General features: G+C 42.4%; 1 protein-coding gene across 4 annotated transcripts in view; it reads right to left on the reverse strand.

Annotated features, from left to right (window-relative positions):
- THRA (thyroid hormone receptor alpha) overlaps window positions 1-20,285 on the reverse strand; it is a 207,231-nt gene that overhangs the window by 48,021 nt on the left and 138,925 nt on the right. For 3 of the 4 annotated variants that reach the window (XM_075845669.1, XM_075845671.1, XM_075845670.1), the window contains one exon: window positions 17,899-18,117. In XM_075845669.1, coding sequence (XP_075701784.1) covers window positions 17,899-17,951 — 53 coding nt within the window. In that variant the 5' untranslated portion in view covers window positions 17,952-18,117. Of the gene's footprint in view, window positions 1-2,234; window positions 2,304-17,898; window positions 18,118-20,285 lie in introns of those variants that run through there. The other variant, XM_075845672.1, reaches the window with a different exon arrangement.

Genomic DNA, 20,285 nt, shown 5'->3' on the forward strand with positions numbered 1-20,285 from the left:
TGATAATGATCATCATTTTCATATGCAGTTTGAAACAGTCATTAACTGTAGGAGAAACAGCTGTGTAGGCGGCTTAAGATAAGATAACCACTTCTTCTATGCTCAATAGCAGCAGATAACAGGGGAATCCAGCCGCAGAACCACCCGAGATCCACAGGTCTCAGTGTGCCACACAAACTAAACCAGACACTCTTCACTTTGGTGGTTCACAGGCTTCTACGTTAAAGAGGCTCTGTCACCAGATTTTGCAACCCCTATCTGCTATTGGCGCTGCAATGTAGATTACAGTAACGTTTTTATTTTAAAAAAACGAGCATTTTTGGCCACGTTATGACCATTTTTGTAGTTATGCAAATGAGGCTTGCAAAAGTCCAAGTGGGTGTGTTTAAAAGTAAAAGTCCAAGTGGGCGTGTATTATGTGCGTACATCGGGGCGTGTTTACTACTTTTACTAGCTGGGCGTTCTGACGAGAAGTATCATCCACTTCTCTTCAGAACGCCCAGCTTCTGGCAGTGCAGACACAGCCGTGTTCTCGAGAGATCACGCTGTGTTGTCACTCACAGGTCCTGCATCGTGTCAGACGAGCGAGGACACATCGGCACCAGAGGCTACAGTTGATTCTGCAGCAGCATCGGCATTTGCAGGTAAGTCGATGTAGCTACTTACCTGCAAACGCTGATGCTGCTGCAGAATCAACTGCAGCCTCTGGTGCCGATGTGTCCTCGCTCGTCTGACACGATGCAGGACCTGTGAGTGACGTCACAGCGTGATCTCTCGAGAACACGCTGTGTCTGCGCTGCCAGAAGCTGGGCGTTCTGAAGAGAAGTGGATGATACTTCTCGTCAGAACGCCCAGCTAGTAAAAGTAGTAAAAACGCCCCGATGTACGCACATAATACACGCCCACTTGGACTTTTACTTTTAAACACACCCACTTGGACTTTTGCAAGCCTCATTTGAATAACTACGAAAATGGTCATAACTTGGCCAAAAATGCTCGTTTTTTAAAAATAAAAACGTTACTGTAATCTACATTGCAGCGCCTATCTGCTGCAATAGCAGAAAGGGGTTGCAAAATCTGGTGACAGAGCCTCTTTAAGCAATAAGGAATTGCATTATCCAAATCTCTACATTATATTATATTCTCTCTAGCAGCAATGTTCCTGCTGTTTACAGAAAGAGTAGGGAAATCAAATCATTGGTGGCTTCTCAATTTCTTTGTTTGTCCTCTGATATTGTTAGTGGGATTATATATACTACAGAATAATAAAATCAATCCAATAAAGATAACCCAAGCCTTTTACTAGTGTATTCATAATAATGGGATGGACTAATAATATAGCTTATTGGGGCAAGTTAGACCACTCCTGTGAACATTTTTTGCATATTTTTTTTTTTAAGTGAACTGGCAAGAACATTAAATGGTTTAGGGATTCTTCTTCTCGGAGTCATAGCTGGGCTTTCCTTCACCCCAGGCAAAAATTAACTTTGCTGCCCTAGCCTTGCATTTAAATACCCTGGCCAAGGCAGAGTAGAGTGGCTTGTTGGCATTCTAACCCAGGGACGCAGGGCACATGTTGCTCCTTCCTGCCTTACCTACACCTCTGCTTCTGCTATTTATTAACAGAGCTTCACTCTGCAGTATACAGAAAGCAAACTGGAAGGGTTGCATACCCGATAAATACCAGATTTAGGAAGTGTGCGTCAGATGTGGAAATGACTGGCAAGCATGTGAAACAAATCTAATATCTTAGTAAAGATAGTAAAAATATTTCCACTATTGTATTGTGGGTCCATACAATGATGAACATGTACTGTCAAACTATACCAGTCAGGGTTGTGAGGCACAACATGAAAAGGTCATCTCAGGGAATCTTATTCCGGAGTTGCTTAACTTCATTCCAGTCCTAAACACTTGAGACACTGCACAAAGTAAATATACGGAAGGTACGATAGAGGCAGTAGAACTGCACATAGACATTAATGTATACTTAGCATCATTGTACACTGCGCCAGGGGCAAAGTGGTTAATATGTAATGTATATTATGTTCTGAACCAGTCTAATTGGAAGCAGTGTTCTCTATTTCTGATACAGGGCTCCACTGCCATGTGTGCGTGAGCTCAAATTGAGGAGACCAGTGGGGAAAGGGGGGAATCAACGCAGGGGAATCTGGAAATGTATCTAAACGGGAACATACAATGGTGTATCCGCATAACAAGGTATTTAAATTCACCTTTTCTGCATCCTATTCCAATTCTATGCAGCGGCTCTCCCATATCTAGGAGGGTCCTAAAGCACTGTTCATCCTGGTCTTCCTTCTTCATATGCGCAACTACTGTGACACATACACAGGGTATCAACAGGAGAAAGGGTGTCAGCGGAGGAATGTAACAGCCAAACAACAGAAATGTATATGCCATTCAGAGGCTGAGTAACAACTTACATGGATGCAGCAATTGTGGTCATAGTAGTTATGAACCAGCATCTGTTACTTTGGTGGGTGACCTAACCAAAAAGACATAACTCTGAAATAAATTAACTGAGCAAATTAAATTTCCAGTTAATTTTGTTATTTTTTGAGGAAACCGCTAACACGGAATAGCTCTTATATTTTCTGAGACACATATTACCACTCCGTGTCCTACCTAGTAATATGATGAGTAGAGTATAGTGATGGGCATATCACATTATAGAGGAAAAATGGGTTATAAGCCACAGTGCTAGCCACTGCTGAGTGGTGGAACACCCTCAAGCAGACATTGGCATAAAAAAGGTTGCACACCCGATAAATACCGGATTTAGGGAGTGTGCATCAGCATGTGGAGTAAAATAGGTTTCTACATACGCAACCAAGCAAAAATAAGCTTGCAAATCTGTGTATTTAAGACATATATTCCATAGGCAAGATTTTAATGGAAAAGGTGCAGTGGGACTTGGGCTTAAACTTGTGTATATATCTACGTGCTTCGGTTAAATTCATATATTAAATCGCACATCTGAGGACCACGAGAAGAAATGCAAAACGGAACAAAGGAATTTCAACAACTAAAACCGTTATAGAAGAGTGTATAACGCGTTCGGCGTCACTGCCGTACCGCCGGTAATGGAACAGTAAGTCAAAACGCAGTCTTGGGCAATATGTAAATGATCAGATATTCTAATAGATGCAGCTAGTGGCAAAAATATAAGGAGTGCTTAGGAAGCAATCTTACTCGGGATGCGGTGCTAGAGGGGGCCAAAAGACAAATTTCCAATATAAAAATACATCAGTATTATAAATGGCACAGGTAGGTGGAGGGCCCTGTGATCTAGCATTGAAGCTTCATGTTTTCCTCTTTGCATGCAGCCCTTATACACAGTGTACTTCGGGGTTGTCACAAGCTTCCTACAGACCCTATATGGCAGGTAAATCTTCTGTTTCCCCTGACTACCTCTCTGCTATGGCCTGTTTACATGTCAGTCTTCACTGTAGATCAGGATCACCAGGATGAACAGCGCTATAAAGTCTGGCCTAGATGGAAGAATGAACAAAATAAAAAGAATTTGGAGAGGAACCGTAGGAGGGTGACAATATGTCCCGTATTGGTCCTACATGCCCCCTTCAAAGAGGACAATTAATGAGTCCAAGAGAAAACCTGTTCTGACATCCAACGCATGAAATATGGAAATCAGTCTGTCCGCACCATGCGAGTGCGTTCTTTGTACAAATAATATATAAAAGACAGAGGCTTTTGCCATACAATTATACCGGAAAAACAGCCTCCCCAAAGCTAACATTCCAGCAACCTGAAAGAACATGCAGATCCCAGGGCTGTCTGGTGTATCTACGCAACCTACATCATCTAACAATTACTTCCTCATCATACAACTACTTAAATGGTATATCTATAAAATACAGATGGCCAACACTGCAGCCTGATTCAGGCCATCATCCAAATCTACCTTATTCCATGAGTGTGGTGGTTACCAAAAAAACAGAATTCCAGAAAGCAATCCTATCATGTGGGTGACAGACACCGCACCAGTCATTACACTAGAGGGAGGCAGAGAGAAGGGAACTATGAGGAATAACAGCGGTCTGAAAGCAACGCCATAAAGGAAGTCAAGGGAATATAGGAAAACTACTGGCAGTGCAACATGTGTGTTTCGCACAATGCACAAAGTCATGATATAGAAGACAGACAACAGGAAACCTTGGGCCAAGGACTTGGTGACAAACTGACTTGTGTTACGTGAGACCGGTTCCAAGTTGTGAGCTAAAGGGCAGTGTCTATCATGCCTTTCATGTGCGGGACGGTGACTCACCTTGCTAAAAGTATTCAAGAAAAAAAAAAAAAGAGAGAAAGGTGCAGTCTATTAAGTTTCATGTTCTAAAAGGACTTCTGTCTTCTGCTGATAAGCCCAGTATGGCAGGTCACACCAGGGCATGTCTACATGCAAATACATCGGGATACATGTTACACAACATGCCAAACTCAGTGGCCTTAGGTACTACTGTCCAGGAAAAAAAACACCAGCATAGCTTACAATATGAGACTATTTCTATACTGCATAGGAGAATGTACATGGTCTATGAGAGTCATATGATCTATGTATAATTCCTGGACTACTTTCTAACACTAGCGGTTTGTTCTGTATGACCACAAACTCTTCATACATTATATAAAGTTATGAGGAGGAGGAAACTACTATACCAGGGTGTTATATTTAAGGTAATATTATGCTGCATTGCTCGCATCCATTTAAAGGGGATCTGTTCGCCTTGACATGTCTGTTGTAGTTTGTGCCATCCCTCTAGGAAATGTATGAATAAACCGACAACTGGGTCTTGCCAGTCTCCTTATCAATATGGCAGCTCCCGACACACTTGGAGGGTCTTACATGGACTTATATGGGGACGTGAAAATGAGCGCCAATCAATGCGACAGCTCTGCGATTGGCGCTCGTTTCCTCTTTTCACCAGGGGCTATTATCAGTAATGTAAGGGGATGAGTGATATTTTCTATGATCACTGGTCCCCTTACATTTCCATCAGGTCGGCTGCACATCTCCCTGTTTACACGGAGAGATCTGCTACCGACAAAGATAATATTTAATGATGCATAAACGAGCAGATCAGCCGATGAGCTTGCGTTTGCTCGATCATTGCCCAACGCTCGTTTGAATGATCATTGGCCCGTGTAATAGGGCCTTAACATTGTCAGCACTGATAAGACGGTGTCAAAGTATGAACGGACAGGCCCCATTGACAAGGAGAATGGTAACGGCAGCTGTCAATTTAGTCATACATTAAAAAGAGGCGTAACAGGGGAATAGCACAATGCAGAGTTCTAAGTAAAGGTTCTCCGGCATTATTTTTTGGAGAACGCATACATGTGAGAAGAGCTGCCAGGTCCTCTTTGGTACGCAGATTTCTGATCCATATCCAAATAGTCTCTTCTTCTGAGTGAAATCTCTTATCTGCTAATAAAAAATTTGCTCTGACCATCACTATTATTACTACATCTTTAGGATGTACAAAGTCATCTGAAAAACATTATAGGGAACTGGAGGTTTTTATTTCACTATGATATAGTTTATAGCATTTATTTCTAACTTGTGGCTATCCAGCCGTTACAAAACTACTACTCCCAGCATGCCCTGACAGTCACAGTAGAGCTGGGGAGTCACAGGTTGGAGATCAGTGGTTTATACTATGAAAAGGAAACACAGAAAACATTCATGGTTAAGTTGAACTGAATTTTTGCCTGGGGTGAAGGAAAGTCTAGCTCAGACATGGGCAAACTACGGCCCGCGGGCCACATACGGCCCGTTAGGCTTTTTAATCCGGCCCGCCGAACTTGTCCAAATCATAGTAAAAACCTCCTTTTTTTTCCCCTTTCCCTGCAATGCCCACGTTTTCCCAATAGATGGCGCACTCAAAACACATTGACCGTTGTCCTTAACGGAAGGACGGATATATCCGTCCTCAGCAGCTGCTAGTTCGCTCAGGAGGACGGATATATCCGTCCTGTGATGGCGCGGGTACTGCCAGTGTACCCACGCGATCAGCGGCAGGAGCACGGCTGTTATACACAGCCTGGCTCCTGCTGCAACTGCCGGAATCGAAGCGCGCTCCGATTCCGGCAGTTTAACCCATTAAATGCCGCTGTCAATAGTGACAGCGGCATCTAATGTGTTTGACAGAGGGAGGGAGCTCCCTCTGTCACCCGATCGGCGCCCCCGCAAACAAATCGCGGGTCGTCGTCGGGTTTCCATGACAGCCGGGGGTCTAACAAAGACCCCCAGGTCTGTCTTCCGCAACTGCCTGTTTGGCGATGCCGGAGGCATGACCTAACAGGTTGCCTGTCAGTTTTACACTGACAGGCAATAATGCTTTGGTATACTAAGTATACCAAAGCATTATATATGCGATCGGCACATCGCATAGTGAAGTCCCCTGGTGGGACTTAAAAAAAAAAATGTCAATCAGTTAAATAAAGTTTGTTGAAAAAAAATAAAATAATTACAGTCAAAATCAAATAAAACTACTTTTTTTGCCCAAAAAGTGGTTTTATTCAGTAAAAGTGTCAAAACAAATAACACATACACATATATGGTATCCCCGCGATCGTAACAACTTGACCAATAAAATGAACACATTAATGAAACCGCCGGATGTACGGCGTCCAAAAAACCCGCAAAAAACAACGGCAAAATTCTCTCTTTTCTCCCATTCCCCCCATAAAAAATAAAATAAAAGTTAATCTATAAGTCCTATGTACCCCAAAATAGTACTAATGAAAACTACGCATTGGCCCGCAAAAATCAAGCCCACATACGGTCACATCGACGGAAAAATAAAAAAATGACGGCTCTTGGAACGCGGCGATGCAAAAACAAGTAATTTTTTTCTAAAAGGGTTTTTATTGTGCAAACATAGGAAAACATATAAAACCTTTACATATTTGGTATCCTCGTAATCGTGCCGACCCGTAGAATAAAGTTAACATGTTATTTATGCTGCATAGTAAAGGGCATAAATTTATAACGTGAAAATTAATGCTGGAATAGCTGCTTATTTTCAATTCTCTCCTAAAATAAAGTTAATAAAAGTTAATCAATATGTTATAAGCCTCTAAAAATGGTACAATTACAAAATACAACTCGTCCCGCAAAAAACAAGCCCTTATACGGCTATGTCGACGTAATAAAAAAAAAGTTACGACTCTTGGAATGCGACCATGAAAAAACAAAAAATAATCCTTGGTCATTAACGTGCAAAATGGCCCGGTCATTAAGGGGTTAATGTGGCGCGTATTTCTCTTTATTTCACTTTAATTTTCACTTCGTTTCACGTCACCGTTAAGCCCTTCGGTTTTCAAAGAGTACAATATCAGCCGTCACTTTGCCACGAAGCATGCAAACTATGCTAGCAAGCAGTCAACACAAGAACGGGCGGCTACTGCTCAGAGGTTGGCAGCTCATTTACAGAGTCAACAGAACTTTTTTCTTGATAAATCACAGTGCGTATGTTATTTTAATCTATTTACATTTCCTCCTCCCAGTATCTGCGAAATAGTATGTAAATGCCATATCTTGCATATTCCTTGAGACAAATTTATTAACTGATAAGGGCTATTTTTCACATTTGAAAGACAGTTAATAAATTGGGTTGTAGTGTTCTTACTGTGCTATGAGGTTTGCACACACTACATTTAATGCTTTAGTATATCCGGCCCAAACACTCCCTCCAAATGCTCCTGGCCCGGCCCCTCTGTCAAATTTTAGAACCCATTGTGGCCCGCGAGTCAAAAAGTTTGCCCACCCCTGGTCTAGCTCGAACTCTGCCCCCAAGGTAACAAGTACTATATAATCTTCCCGGCCATGAAGAAAACTTCTCAAAATAAAGGACAGCTCATTCATTTGTTGCAGCGATGGGTGGTGACATCTGTCCCTCATACAGCACATGCCACAGACGGAGTTCCTGCATTTCCCTGGCATTTTACCATGCATTACATAAGTATACGAAATCAAGTGTGCCTATCAGGAACACCCAGAAGATTTTCCTCCTGTAACGAGGTTAATAGCCTGTGACCAAAATGGCAGCGGGCAGGTAGTGATCAGCGGCCTCTGGTTACCCAGTGCATGAATTGTTAAAGGTCACCCTTCAGTGTGCTGCTCCAGTGCAGAGTCCAGAGATAACTGTTAACCCTTTACTGAGGCATAAAGATCTCCCAGCAATTCTTTTAGTTTACTCCTCCACAGCCCTGATAGGTTTGAACCTGAGCTCTAGAAGAGGTTGAACCTGATGGACTTTATCCTTGTTTAACATTTCTGGTGGAAAAAAAATAAAGTACAGAATGCAGTGTCATACTGTACGGACAGAACAGAGACCCCTTAACCACTTCCTGACCAAAGGCTTAACCCCTTTTCATAGACAAGATAATGGAGAAGATTTATTAATTCTGTCCTAAAGTTAGACAGTATAAAACTAGACTAGGAGGAAACTGCACTTAATTTATCATCGTGACGCACGCTGTATGTTACATTTAGCACATCTTTCTATACATAAGACACTTTTCACTAAGTCACCTCATTGCTGACGTACTTTACATCAATATTTTGCAACCATTTTTTTTTAGCACACAACATATCTGGAGCATTTTAGGACTCCTCTTAATCACTTATTCCTTGGTAGAAACTTTTCAAAAAGGTGCAAAAAGTGTCTAATATGAATAATAAATTTGGCACATTTTGCTTAATAAATCCCCCCCATTTTGGGGTACATTAATAATTTGTATGACTGTTTTGCATGATTTTTTTTTTTCGGAACAGACAAGTAAAAGTAAGGCTGATATTACACGGCCCGACAGTGCTCGTTTCTCCTTCCACAAGGAGCTGGCATGGGGACGAGCGCTCGTTACTCCGATCACTCGTCCCCAAACATTTCTATCATGACGGCAGCGCATCTTTCTCTTTACACAGGAGATGCGCTGCTGACAACAACAATAGTTTCGCTTTTTAAAACTATACGATCAGCCGATCAGGGAAATTAACGGGAACGAGCATTCTGTGTACGCTCGTTTGCCCGATAATTGGCCAGTGTAAAAGGGCCTTAAGGTATAACTCCGCGATGCACAGGATGTCACCTGATAATATTCCTTTTCTCACTGGTGGTTTCGTTTATTGCCGTTTATTCAAATTCTATCCCTGTTGTAATGGACGACCGCTATTCAGGAACTGCCTTACTTGTGATTATACACAGCAGCCAATCTGAACTTCAGTATGGAGCAAAAAAGGCTTGAGATCAGACAGGTGATCTCAAACTCTGGTAGAGAAGAGTAAAAGAGCAGCCAAGCGGTCAACACTAAAGAATAAAAAGAAGGCAAGCACTAACCATAGGTACGGACATTCCAATAATTTTAAAACCAACTAAAGACAACTAGACATCCACTTATAGAGAAAACAGAAAACATACTTGTGAAAATGTACAAAAACTAGAGTGAAGAAATACACAGAATACAGATTGGCTAATAAAAAACCCCCCATCTCGAACATGCAAATAAAATAAATAAGGCCGTGTTCACATTACGTTAAGGCACTACGTTTATCTTGTACGTCGGGAAAGCTCCATAGTGTTCTTTGGGAACTGTTGGTATACCTTTTTTTTTTTTTTTTTTTTTTAAAGGATGGAGTAACGTAGTAGACTACGATATTCCATCCTAAGGGATCCTGCAGAAGGAATGTATACCACACAGTATAAGGTTTTTTTTTTTTAACATGGGAGCCTATGGTTGACAGATACCACTGTATGGCATCCGCCACAGGTATACTTTAAACGTATACCTCGGGGAGCTCCCGACTTCACTGTCCATATAAGGATAGTGAAGCAAGGATCTTCCACAGTATTGAGTCCCTGTGTGGAGCGCTATTAGATGGCTCTGTTCCGGGACTCTGGGCCCCTGAAAACTCCTGAAGTCACTGCACATAAATGACTTCAGTCAGGGGCGTAACTAGGAAAGACTGGGCCCCATAGCAAACTTTTGACTGGGGCCCCCCCTCCGCTGGGTATCACACAACCCCTCCTTGTAGATAGTGCCCCCCTATAGATAGCACCATACATATCCCCCTGTAGAAAACGTCTTACAGCCCCAATCCCCCTGTAGATAACGCCATACAGAGCCCCCCGTAGATAACGCCATACAGACCCCCCCTGTAGATAACGCCATACAGCCCCCCTGTAGATAACGCCATACAAACCCCCCTGTAGATAACGCCATACAGACCCCCTGTAGATAACGCCATACAGACCCCCTGAAGATAACACCAGAGTCCCCCCTGTAGATAACGCCATACAGCCCACCTGTAGATTACGCCATACAGAACCCCCCTGTAGATAACACCATACAGAACCCCCCCAGTAGATAACACCATAAAGAACCCCCCCTGTAGATAACACCATACAGAACCCCCCCTGTAGATAACACCATACAGAACCCCCCCTGTAGATAACACCATACAGAACCCCCCTGTAGATAACACCATACAGAACCCCCCCTGTAGATAGTGCCATACAGACCCCCCCCGTAGATAACGCCATACAGACTCCCCCTGTAGATAACGCCATATACCCCCCCCCAAAAAAAAAACTGCCTATAGTTTGTCCTACAAAAGAGATGTATCCCCTATCCACAGGATAGGGGATACATGTGTGATCGCTGGCAGCGATAAGGAGAACGGGGGACCGAAAGTCCCCCCAAGTTCTCCATGACTAACCTCGGACTTCCGGAGTCTGCGCAGTTCAATAAAAATGAAAGGTGCGCTGGTCACGCATGCGCACAAGCGCGACCAGTGCACAATTCATTTCTATGGAGCTGCAGACAGATTCCGGAAGTCTGAGGTTTGTCATGGATAACTTCGGGGGACTTTCGGTCCTCCGTTCTCCCTATCGCTGCCAGCCATCACACATGCATCCCCTATCCTGTGGATAGGGGATGCATGTCTTTTGTAGGAACAACCCCTTCAGTGGCGTCGCGCTGTAGCAGCCATAGCGGCTGCTAGCGAAGCCTCCGGCCATGGGGGGGCCCGTGCCGGCGGGTGGCACGGGCCCCCTCATGCTGCGGGCCCCGTAGCAACCGCTACGGCTGCTAGAACGGTAGTTACGCCACTGACTTCAGTAGTTTTACCAGGGCCGGTCCCCGGGCAATGTATCCCACTGTATGCTATACAGTAGATACGTTCGGGCCTTTTGTCAGAGGTATACGTCGGGGGTCTTCCCGATGTATACCTCCGACGGAAGCCCCTAACCTGATGTGAATAGGGCCTAAGCTATATGGAACGTAGCTTTTTTGTTTTTATATTTTTGCATAAAGAGTACTAGGAAAATGCAGATGTGAAATGAATCCGCATGAATTGACATCAGTCGCTCACAGAGTATGAATACTGAACATTACACTGAATGATCACAGAATACGGTTGTTTCACTCAATGGTACTGAAGTCAACCAATTTCCGAATTTTGTGCATAGGATCGGAACAAGACAAAGTTAGATTAATTAGTCAAGGTAATAGGAGAGGTGGAGGGGGTTAAACATGTTACAAGCTCTAACTGCTGCTGTGTATTATAAGCTGGTGGGTAGGAGAAGCACCTCAGCATCTCTGGTTATACCAAGTCTTTACAAAGTAGTGTAATAGCAGTAGTTCCTTCCTGTGGTTAAATGTACAGTCATCTAGACAGACAATCTTCACATTGTAAAACGCTAATTTAATTTTGTGTGTAAATGACTGGCCTACAACACTGTCCCTACATGACCTAAATTGCTATGGGACACATCAATTACAATGGTTAGATGAATATATTGAAGGGGTTTTACAGGACATTATTATTAATACCCTATCCTTAGTACTAACCCTACGTAGCGTCTACACGTCATTCTTGTTTTTTTCTATGTCATTATACCGCCATTCAAGTAAATGAGACGGAGTTGTAATACTGCGCACAGACACTATTAAATGTACGACAGTGTGCCTGGTAAACAATTAAGAGGACGCAGAACTGCCGATCTGATATTAATGGCTGATATTGATGGCCATTAAACTTCATATTGTTTTTCATAATGCATTCCTGTTGGTCACTTTAGCGCATTAAGGTCTCTTGCACACGACCATTGTGCCACTCGGGCAGTCTTTGACGGCATCCGAGTGGCACCCGATAGTCTTCGCGGAACCATTCACTTTAGCGGGTTAATCGGGTCCGTGAAAAATGGTCTGAGTCTCTGATCCGAGGAAAGATAGAACATGTCCTATCTTTCCTGGGATCACTGACGGGAGTTGGACGGCACACACTGTCGTGTGCATGAGGCGTAAGAGGAAGAAAATTTAGGAGTGAAGTCAAGCATAATCTCACGTTTTCTCTATGTCATCAGCGGAGATCTATGATTTTCACAGGATCTTGCACTGAACAGCTGCATTAGTTGTCCCTTTGCTTGCTGAGCGAACATAGGGGGATCACTGACGTCACAGGTGAATCACTTTACTAACAAAGTAATGGATTTGCAGAGCTAAGGCTGGGGCTAGCCATACTTTTTTTGGTAGTGAGCGATAGATCGCTGTTCATTGGAACGCATCAGGCTAGGGCTATGTATCTCACTACAAAACATTGCTGTGATATCGCTGTGATACAATGCGGTCCATAGGAATGCATCGAGTAGCTTGAAAATCTTTTGAAAATCGCTCCAATGAAACGATTTGCTTATTGATTTCCGGGCTACAGAATACACAATTTTGAAGAGATTTTCAAGCTACTTAATGCATTCCTATGGACAACTATTTATCACAGCAAAATCAACAGGTGATTTTGTAGTGAGATAAATAGCCGTATTCAGTTGAAAATAGTTTATTTTCTGACTGCTTTGTCAAGGTTATAAAATTCCCTTTTGATCACCTGATTTCCTCCATATCAGTTCTCCGGGCACAAGGACAGCTAAAACAGCAATAGTGCAAGGACTTTGAAAACAGCAGCTCAAATCTCAGCAGACTAGAGCCCTAAGAGAATGGGTTAGGTGGAAAAATATTGAAACTACATTTTAAAATCAGTGCATGCATAATATTTAGGTGGACCACAAATTCCCCCCCCCCCCCCGACACCAAGTATGGAAATCAGAATAAATCCCTGGATCAACGTCCCATCTCCAGAATCTAGTCCTCATAACTTGTAATATTTTATTTTTCAAGAAAGGCATCAAGGCCCTTCTTGAACTTGTTCAAAGAATCAATCATCACAACATCCTGTGGCAGAGAGTTCCGGAGTCTCACTGCTCTTACAGTAAAGAATCCCCGTCGGTGGTGATGGTAAAAACTATTCTCCTCTAGACTTAGAGAATGCCCCCTTGTCATTGTTACAGGCCTAGTTGTAAAAAGATCATTATAAAGATCTCTTTACTGACCAGTTATATATTTGTACATTCTAATTAGATCGCCCCTAAACCGTCTTTTTTCTAAACCGAATAGTTCCAAGTTTGATAACCTTTCTTGGTACTTTAATCCACCCATTCCCTTAATTACCACAGTCACTCTTCTTCACACCCGTTCCTGGTTCAGCCATGTCGTTCTTATACACAGGTGCCCAAAATTGTACACAATGTTCCATATGTGACTAGTGATTTATATAGAGGCAAAACTATGTTCTTGTCATGAGCATCTAGACCTCTTTTGATGCATCCTATGATTTTATTTGCCTTGGCAGCAGCTGCCTGGCACTGGTTGCTAGAAGTAAATTTACTGTCCATCAATATTCCTGTCTTTTTCATAAGCAGTTTTGCCCAGTGTTTTACTATTTAATGCAGGAATAGTTGAAGTCCAAGCCAAATTTAAAAATGTATTTTAATTTATCCTTGGTCTCCTGGACCCAATATATTAAAGAGGCTGTCACCAGATTTTGCAACCCCTATCTGCTATTGCAGCAGATCGGCGCTGCAATGTAGATTACAGTAACGTTTTTATTTTTAAAAAACGAGCATTTTTGGCCAAGTTATGACCATTTTTGTAGTTATGCAAATGAGGCTTGCAAAAGTCCAAGTGGGTGTGTTTAAAAGTAAAAGTCCAAGTGGGCGTGTATTATGTGCGTACATCGGGGTGTTTTTAATACTTTTACTAGCTGGGCGTTCTGATGAGAAGTATCATCCACTTCTCTTCAGAACGCCCAGCTTCTGCCAGATCACGCTGTGACGTCACTCACAGGTCCTGCATCGTGTCAGACGAGCGAGGACACATCGGCACCAGAGGCTTCAGTTGATTCTGCAGCAGCATCGGCGTTAGCAGGTAAGTCGATGTAGCTACTTACCTGCTAACGCTGATGCTGCTGCAGAATCAACTGTAGCCTCTGGTGCCGATGTGTCCTCGCTCGTCTGACACGATGCAGGACCTGTGAGTGACGTCACAGCGTGATCTGGCAGAAGCTGGGCGTTCTGAAGAGAAGTGGATGATACTTCTCATCAGAACGCCCAGCTAGTAAAAGTATTAAAAACGCCCCGATGTACGCACATAATACACGCCCACTTGGACTTTTACTTTTAAACACGCCCACTTGGACTTTTGCAAGCCTCATTTGCATAAATACAAAAATGGTCATAACTTGGCCAAAAATGCTTGTTTTTTAAAAATAAAAACGTTACTGTTCTCTACATTGCAGCGCCTATCTGCGGCAATAGCAGATAGGGGTTGCAAAATCTGGTGACAGAGCCTCTTTAATTATGCTGCTAAACAAGCTTGGTGAAACCGCCCTTCCCCAAAAACAAAACGCCTGAGCAGCAAATGATCACTTCTGTTAAAACTACTTCCCCACTTTCGGAGCTGCACCATATACACCATTTCGGCCGTCCTCCCGGCACATACAGGAGCTTTGAAAGCTGCTTTCTCATACAGCAGTTGCCGCATCTCCTTCAGTGGGGACCGATCGCGGTGTCCCCGCTGATTAACCTCTTAGAAGCCGCGTTCAATAGCGATCGTGGCTTCTTAGGGGTTAAACCACCATCAACGTCCCGCTACATGATAGCGGGCACCGATGGTTGCTATGGCAACTGGAGGCCTAACAATGGCCTCCGGCTATGCCATCTACGGAACGCTAGTGGGTCCTGACGCCATAAAACAAAATAAACGATACCAGAATCACAATTTACCTCCCAAAAATGAAATACAGAGAGATCAAAAAGTCGCATGCACCTAAAAATTGTACTGATCTAAACTATAGTTCGTTACGCAAAAAACAAGCCCTCACACAGCTTTCTTGATGGAACAATAAAAAAAGTTATGGCTCTTAGAATAAGGAAAAACAAATGATTTTTTCTAAAAAAGTATTTTATTGTGCAAACGCCGTAAGACAAAAAAACTATAAACATATGGTATCGCCATAATCGTATCGCCCTGCAGAATGAAGTGAATCTGTAATTTATAGCGCACAGTGAATGTTGTAAAAAAAAAAAAAGGAATAAAAAATAAATAGTAGAATTGCTGTTTTTTAGTCACCACGCATCTCAAAAAATAGAATAAAAACTGATCAAAAAAATCGCATGCACCCCATGAAAATTACAATGAATTCCTCAAGGGGTCTAGGTTAAAAAATGAGGTCACTTTTAAGGGGTTTCCCCTGTACTGGTACCTCAAAAGTTATGCAAATGCGACATTGCGCCCAGAAACCAATCCAGCAAAATGTACATGCCAAATAGCACTCCTGCCGTTCTGAGCTCTGCTGTGTATGATGCTGACCAATCAGTGACCAATCAGCATCATGCACTCCTCTCCATTCATTTACACAGCAGCATCACGTTCTTACTAGAACGATGTGCAGCCACATACACAAGTGTCCTGATAATGAATACACATGACCTCCAGCCTTGACGTCATGTGTATTCAGAATCCTGACACTTCTGAATCTTTTCTGTGAGATTCCAGAAAGCCACGCGTAATCTCGCGAGATTACGAGGTAAACGAGATTTTGTTTCCCTTGCTGGAATCTCACAGAAAAGATTCAGAAGTGTCAGGATTCTGAATACACATGACGTCCAGGCTGGAGGTCATGTGTATTCATTATCAGGACACTTGATTAACGTTAATGTCTGTGTATGTGGCTGCACATCGTTCTAGTAAGAACGTGATGCTGCTGTGTAAATGAATGGAGAGGAGTGCATGATGCTGATTGGTCACTGATTTGTCAGCATCATACACTTCTATTCACAACGCCCAGTTAGTAAAACAAGTAAACACGCCCAGTTAAAAACACAATACACGCCCAGTTGGACATACGAAAAAAACACGCCCAGTTGTCCATTTCAAAGCTCATTTGCATATATATATATAAAATAGCTCATAACGTGGCCAAAAAATGAACGTTTTTAAAAATAAATAAACGTTACTGTTATCTACATTGCAGCGCCGATCACATACAATAGAAGATAGGGATTTGAGAATCTGGTGACAGAGCCTCTTTAAGGCCAAAACTAGGCTGCGTCCTTAAGAGGTAAGCTACTCGGTCTGTGTTGGGGGGTCCGTCTCCTAGGCCCCTGTTGAGTGCTTCATTTACCGAACATGTTCATTATAACTTGTGACCTCTGCGGGAAATAAATTGTATCACAGAGCGAAAACTGCAGGAGGTAATGGCCTATAGAGGGGAAGGAAATGAGGGATATTGACTGCATATATGCTATGATCATAGAGTTTTATGCCTGTGTGATGGATTCATCTGTTTCTGTAACTTTAGAGAATCTGCCCAGTAGAGGTCCCCACTAGCAGTACAGTGCAGTAATGAACAAGTTATGGAAAGACGGTACCCCACTAATGCATGGAAAATTAATTAAACATAACATTCTCCTCCTCTGTACTGCAGTAAACCCTGCCACCACTGAAAATGAAATAGCAGCTCAACATCTGCTGTACTTGGCACACCTAAATGAACACCCACTAAAAAAAACTACCTAACAAATGCAGGCAATATGGCATTACGGTCAGCTTTAAAGTAGGGCAGCCAAACTTTAGACTTGTTTACATGGAATTTTTCATTTGGAGAATGTCCATATTTCTGCACATAATAAATAACTAATACGCAAAGTTTCAAAACAGAAACACAGGAGATAAAAGGTGTGAGTAAAGAATGTTTCGGTCACTTAGATATAAATATATAAATGATTAGGGAATCAGCCATTCCACAAAATATTTCTATTATCAGAATCACTCTGATAAGATACGGTTGAGAGGAGGGCAGCAGAGTATTCAAGTTCCCTACTGCAACGATGGACACTGGCGAACTTAAAGATGTGGTCTCATCTTGACAACCCCTTTCCATATGGTCTATTAGGGAATATGAATCTCATAGGAGAGGGGTTTTGCTCTGGCTGATCCAGTCCGTCCACGTATTACATGGACAGCCGTCATTTTAATGGCTGCATGTGGTACTACGTTTCACTTTTAGTAGTCGCTTCAAGAGAAATGAGCAGCCGACAGCAACTTTCCTCGGCAATGTGAGTTTGACGTCTGTCCTATTAAAGGTGTTTCTTGTAATAAGTTGCTGCCTTTTTTTAAATTATAAAATCATTCCTGCATGTGAAAAGATATATAGTTATATATGCAATTCCCTACTATGAAAAAGGATTGGGGAGAAAGCTTATAGTTCTATCAGTAAATAGATACAAGAGGTTTAGGCAGATGAGAACATGTGGCTACTCAAGAAAAATTTGCTTAAAAATGAAGATAAATTAATATTTCAGTCTGGTTTCTGTAAAGAATTTTCCCATAGACAGAGTCCCTTCCAGTCTAAGTCACTGACTTAGCAACAAAGTAATTCCCATTCCTGGCATGATAATTCTGTTTCACCGAGTATGCGTTTGGGAAGCAAAACAGTGTTAACAGTAAAGCTGAGCCATTTACCTCTTTTCATCTGGCTCTGACAAGCAGTCCAGCCCGCTAAGATTCTGGTCCATTCAACGTAATTCCATCCAGAACCAATCAGAAGAGACCAAGGCGGGCTCCGCCCCCAGTTGCCCGAGGTTCATGGGACACCGTTGTGTTCACATGGAGGCAGATCCTACACCATTCCCACCTCAGAGAGAGGGACTCAGAGATGGGGACTTGCCTCCAAAAGGGCCCCTGAAAAACAAAAATTAGGAGGACAAAATTGGATTAGAGAGAATTTTTTACCAGCGCTGCTTAAGGTAAAACTAGTGCAAATGATGGCGGCTCAAATATGTCCAGTAATAAGAAAGCACAAAAGCACCAGTACAACAAACCATAATGAAAGATATATAGATAGATGGGAGATAAATATCAAATAGATCGCTATTATACATAGGTAGCGTTCAAAACAAATTTAAAGATCCTCAACCCTAACCCCTGGACGCCAGCACCAAGGAGACATCTCAATGTACATTGGACTGACAGGATACCCTATGGACAGCGGTGTCAGCAACTGGTGATATACCCACAATATATCCACAGCGCTAAATGCGCCATTCTATATAGACTTCTTCCCTGACTGCGACAATGAAAAAGGCCCGAGACAGGCTCAAACGTCCTTTTGAAATCGCAGAATACAATATTTTAATAGGTTTTTTTTTAAATCTTGATCCATGTGATATGTGATATATTCTATTTGTAGTACCACTAAAACGTAATTTTTAATTTGGTCATCTGAGAGTGCAGATTTATAATTTGTTGATTCATACGAGGACGCAGGCCCTGACTCATTAGCACCTCCAACCTCTTACTGGCAGCGCAACCCATTTCGACTTCCCATAAATAAGAGGAGAGACAGAACCAAAGTTGCTGAGCCCCAGTGCAATATCTTTATCAGAGCCCATTAATATAAGGAAGTATTGCCCTCTATATATCCATCATCAATCAAAATTTTAAGCAGTATGGGGGGTAGACATGCATCAGCGAACATCATTTATCACTGAATAATATGTTAAATGATGTACTCTGGCCTCTTCGTGTATGTTCACACGGTATTAAGTTGGGGCTTAAAAAATAAGACTCTGAATCTGCCTCCAAAATTAGCGCGTTTTCCATTTTGATTTTGGACACAGATTTCAAACTTTAGAAGTTTTTTTTTTTAAGGCGCTGCATTTATTTTTATTTTTTTAAAAACAGCACACTGGAGGTTATCGTTTTTTTCGGCTTCCATTTATAGATCAATAGGAATTTTGGGGGCGGATTCCCTGCCTAGATCGGTCAGGACGCCATTTTTTTTTTTCCACGTGCAGAAAAGTCAACGTTGGAATCAGCATGCAAAAAATACTGTATGAACATACCCTACAGACTCATTCTTCACTTCCATTCATTGTCCACTTTAATAGTGGCTCTTTCCAGTACAACATAAATCTCCGTGTAATGTCTACTAGATGCTTCTGTGACTGCTCCCTGCATTATTTTCTTCAGGCCATATCCTGCCAACCCCCTTCATTCAAGACGTGAGCACTTGGGGGGCTGCGTCTGGTCTAACCGCAGCGCCTGCTTTTAACATAGAGCCTCTGCTGTAGCCAGAAAAATATGCAATGCATTCGCCTCAGCAATTAGGGAAAGGTCACAAAATGTACAAGACCACATCAGCTCTTAAAAGGGTTATCTGCTTCAGACAAGACTGTTTAAAAAGCCCTGTTCGGGCATTTTGAAGTAATGGAGGCGAATACCCCATTAAGACCCCACTTCGTAAGCTGTAGCAGATGACCTTTGCAAAGAGCGGCTCTCGCTCAGGAAAATCTGGTGTGTCTGTTGATATGAATGCTTCAACATTTAGCACCAGATTCCCCCAATAAGTAACAGAAAAGCTAGTTATTTTGGGACCTAGCAGGATAAAACGGGTTGCCCAAAATGGATAACCGTTTTGACATAGTCACAGCTCAGGTGCTGTTATTTAGCCGGTCTCTCTGTAAGAGGTTCATTTCTGAAGCTTCACAATGAGTTATGGTAATGATGAGATCTCTCAAAAGGTACAGACACAAAGATTTGCCCATGATCTGATGTCTTTGTTTAAAGAGGCTCTGTCACCAGATTTTGCAGCCCCTATCTGCTATTGCAGCAGATAGGCGCTGCAATGTAAATTACAGTAACGTTTTTATTTTTAAAAAACGAGCATTTTTGGCCAAGTTATGACCATTTTTGTATTTATGCAAATGAGGCTTGCAAAAGTCCAACTGGGCGTGTTTAAAGTAAAAGTCCAACTGGGCGTGTATTATGTGCGTACATCGGGGCGTTTTTACTTCTTTTACTAGCTGGGCGTTAGGAATGGGAGCGTATGATGCTGACGAATCAGCATC

This window comes from Rhinoderma darwinii, chromosome 13, assembly GCF_050947455.1.
Source record: "Rhinoderma darwinii isolate aRhiDar2 chromosome 13, aRhiDar2.hap1, whole genome shotgun sequence".
NCBI classification, from domain to species: domain Eukaryota; kingdom Metazoa; phylum Chordata; class Amphibia; order Anura; family Rhinodermatidae; genus Rhinoderma; species Rhinoderma darwinii.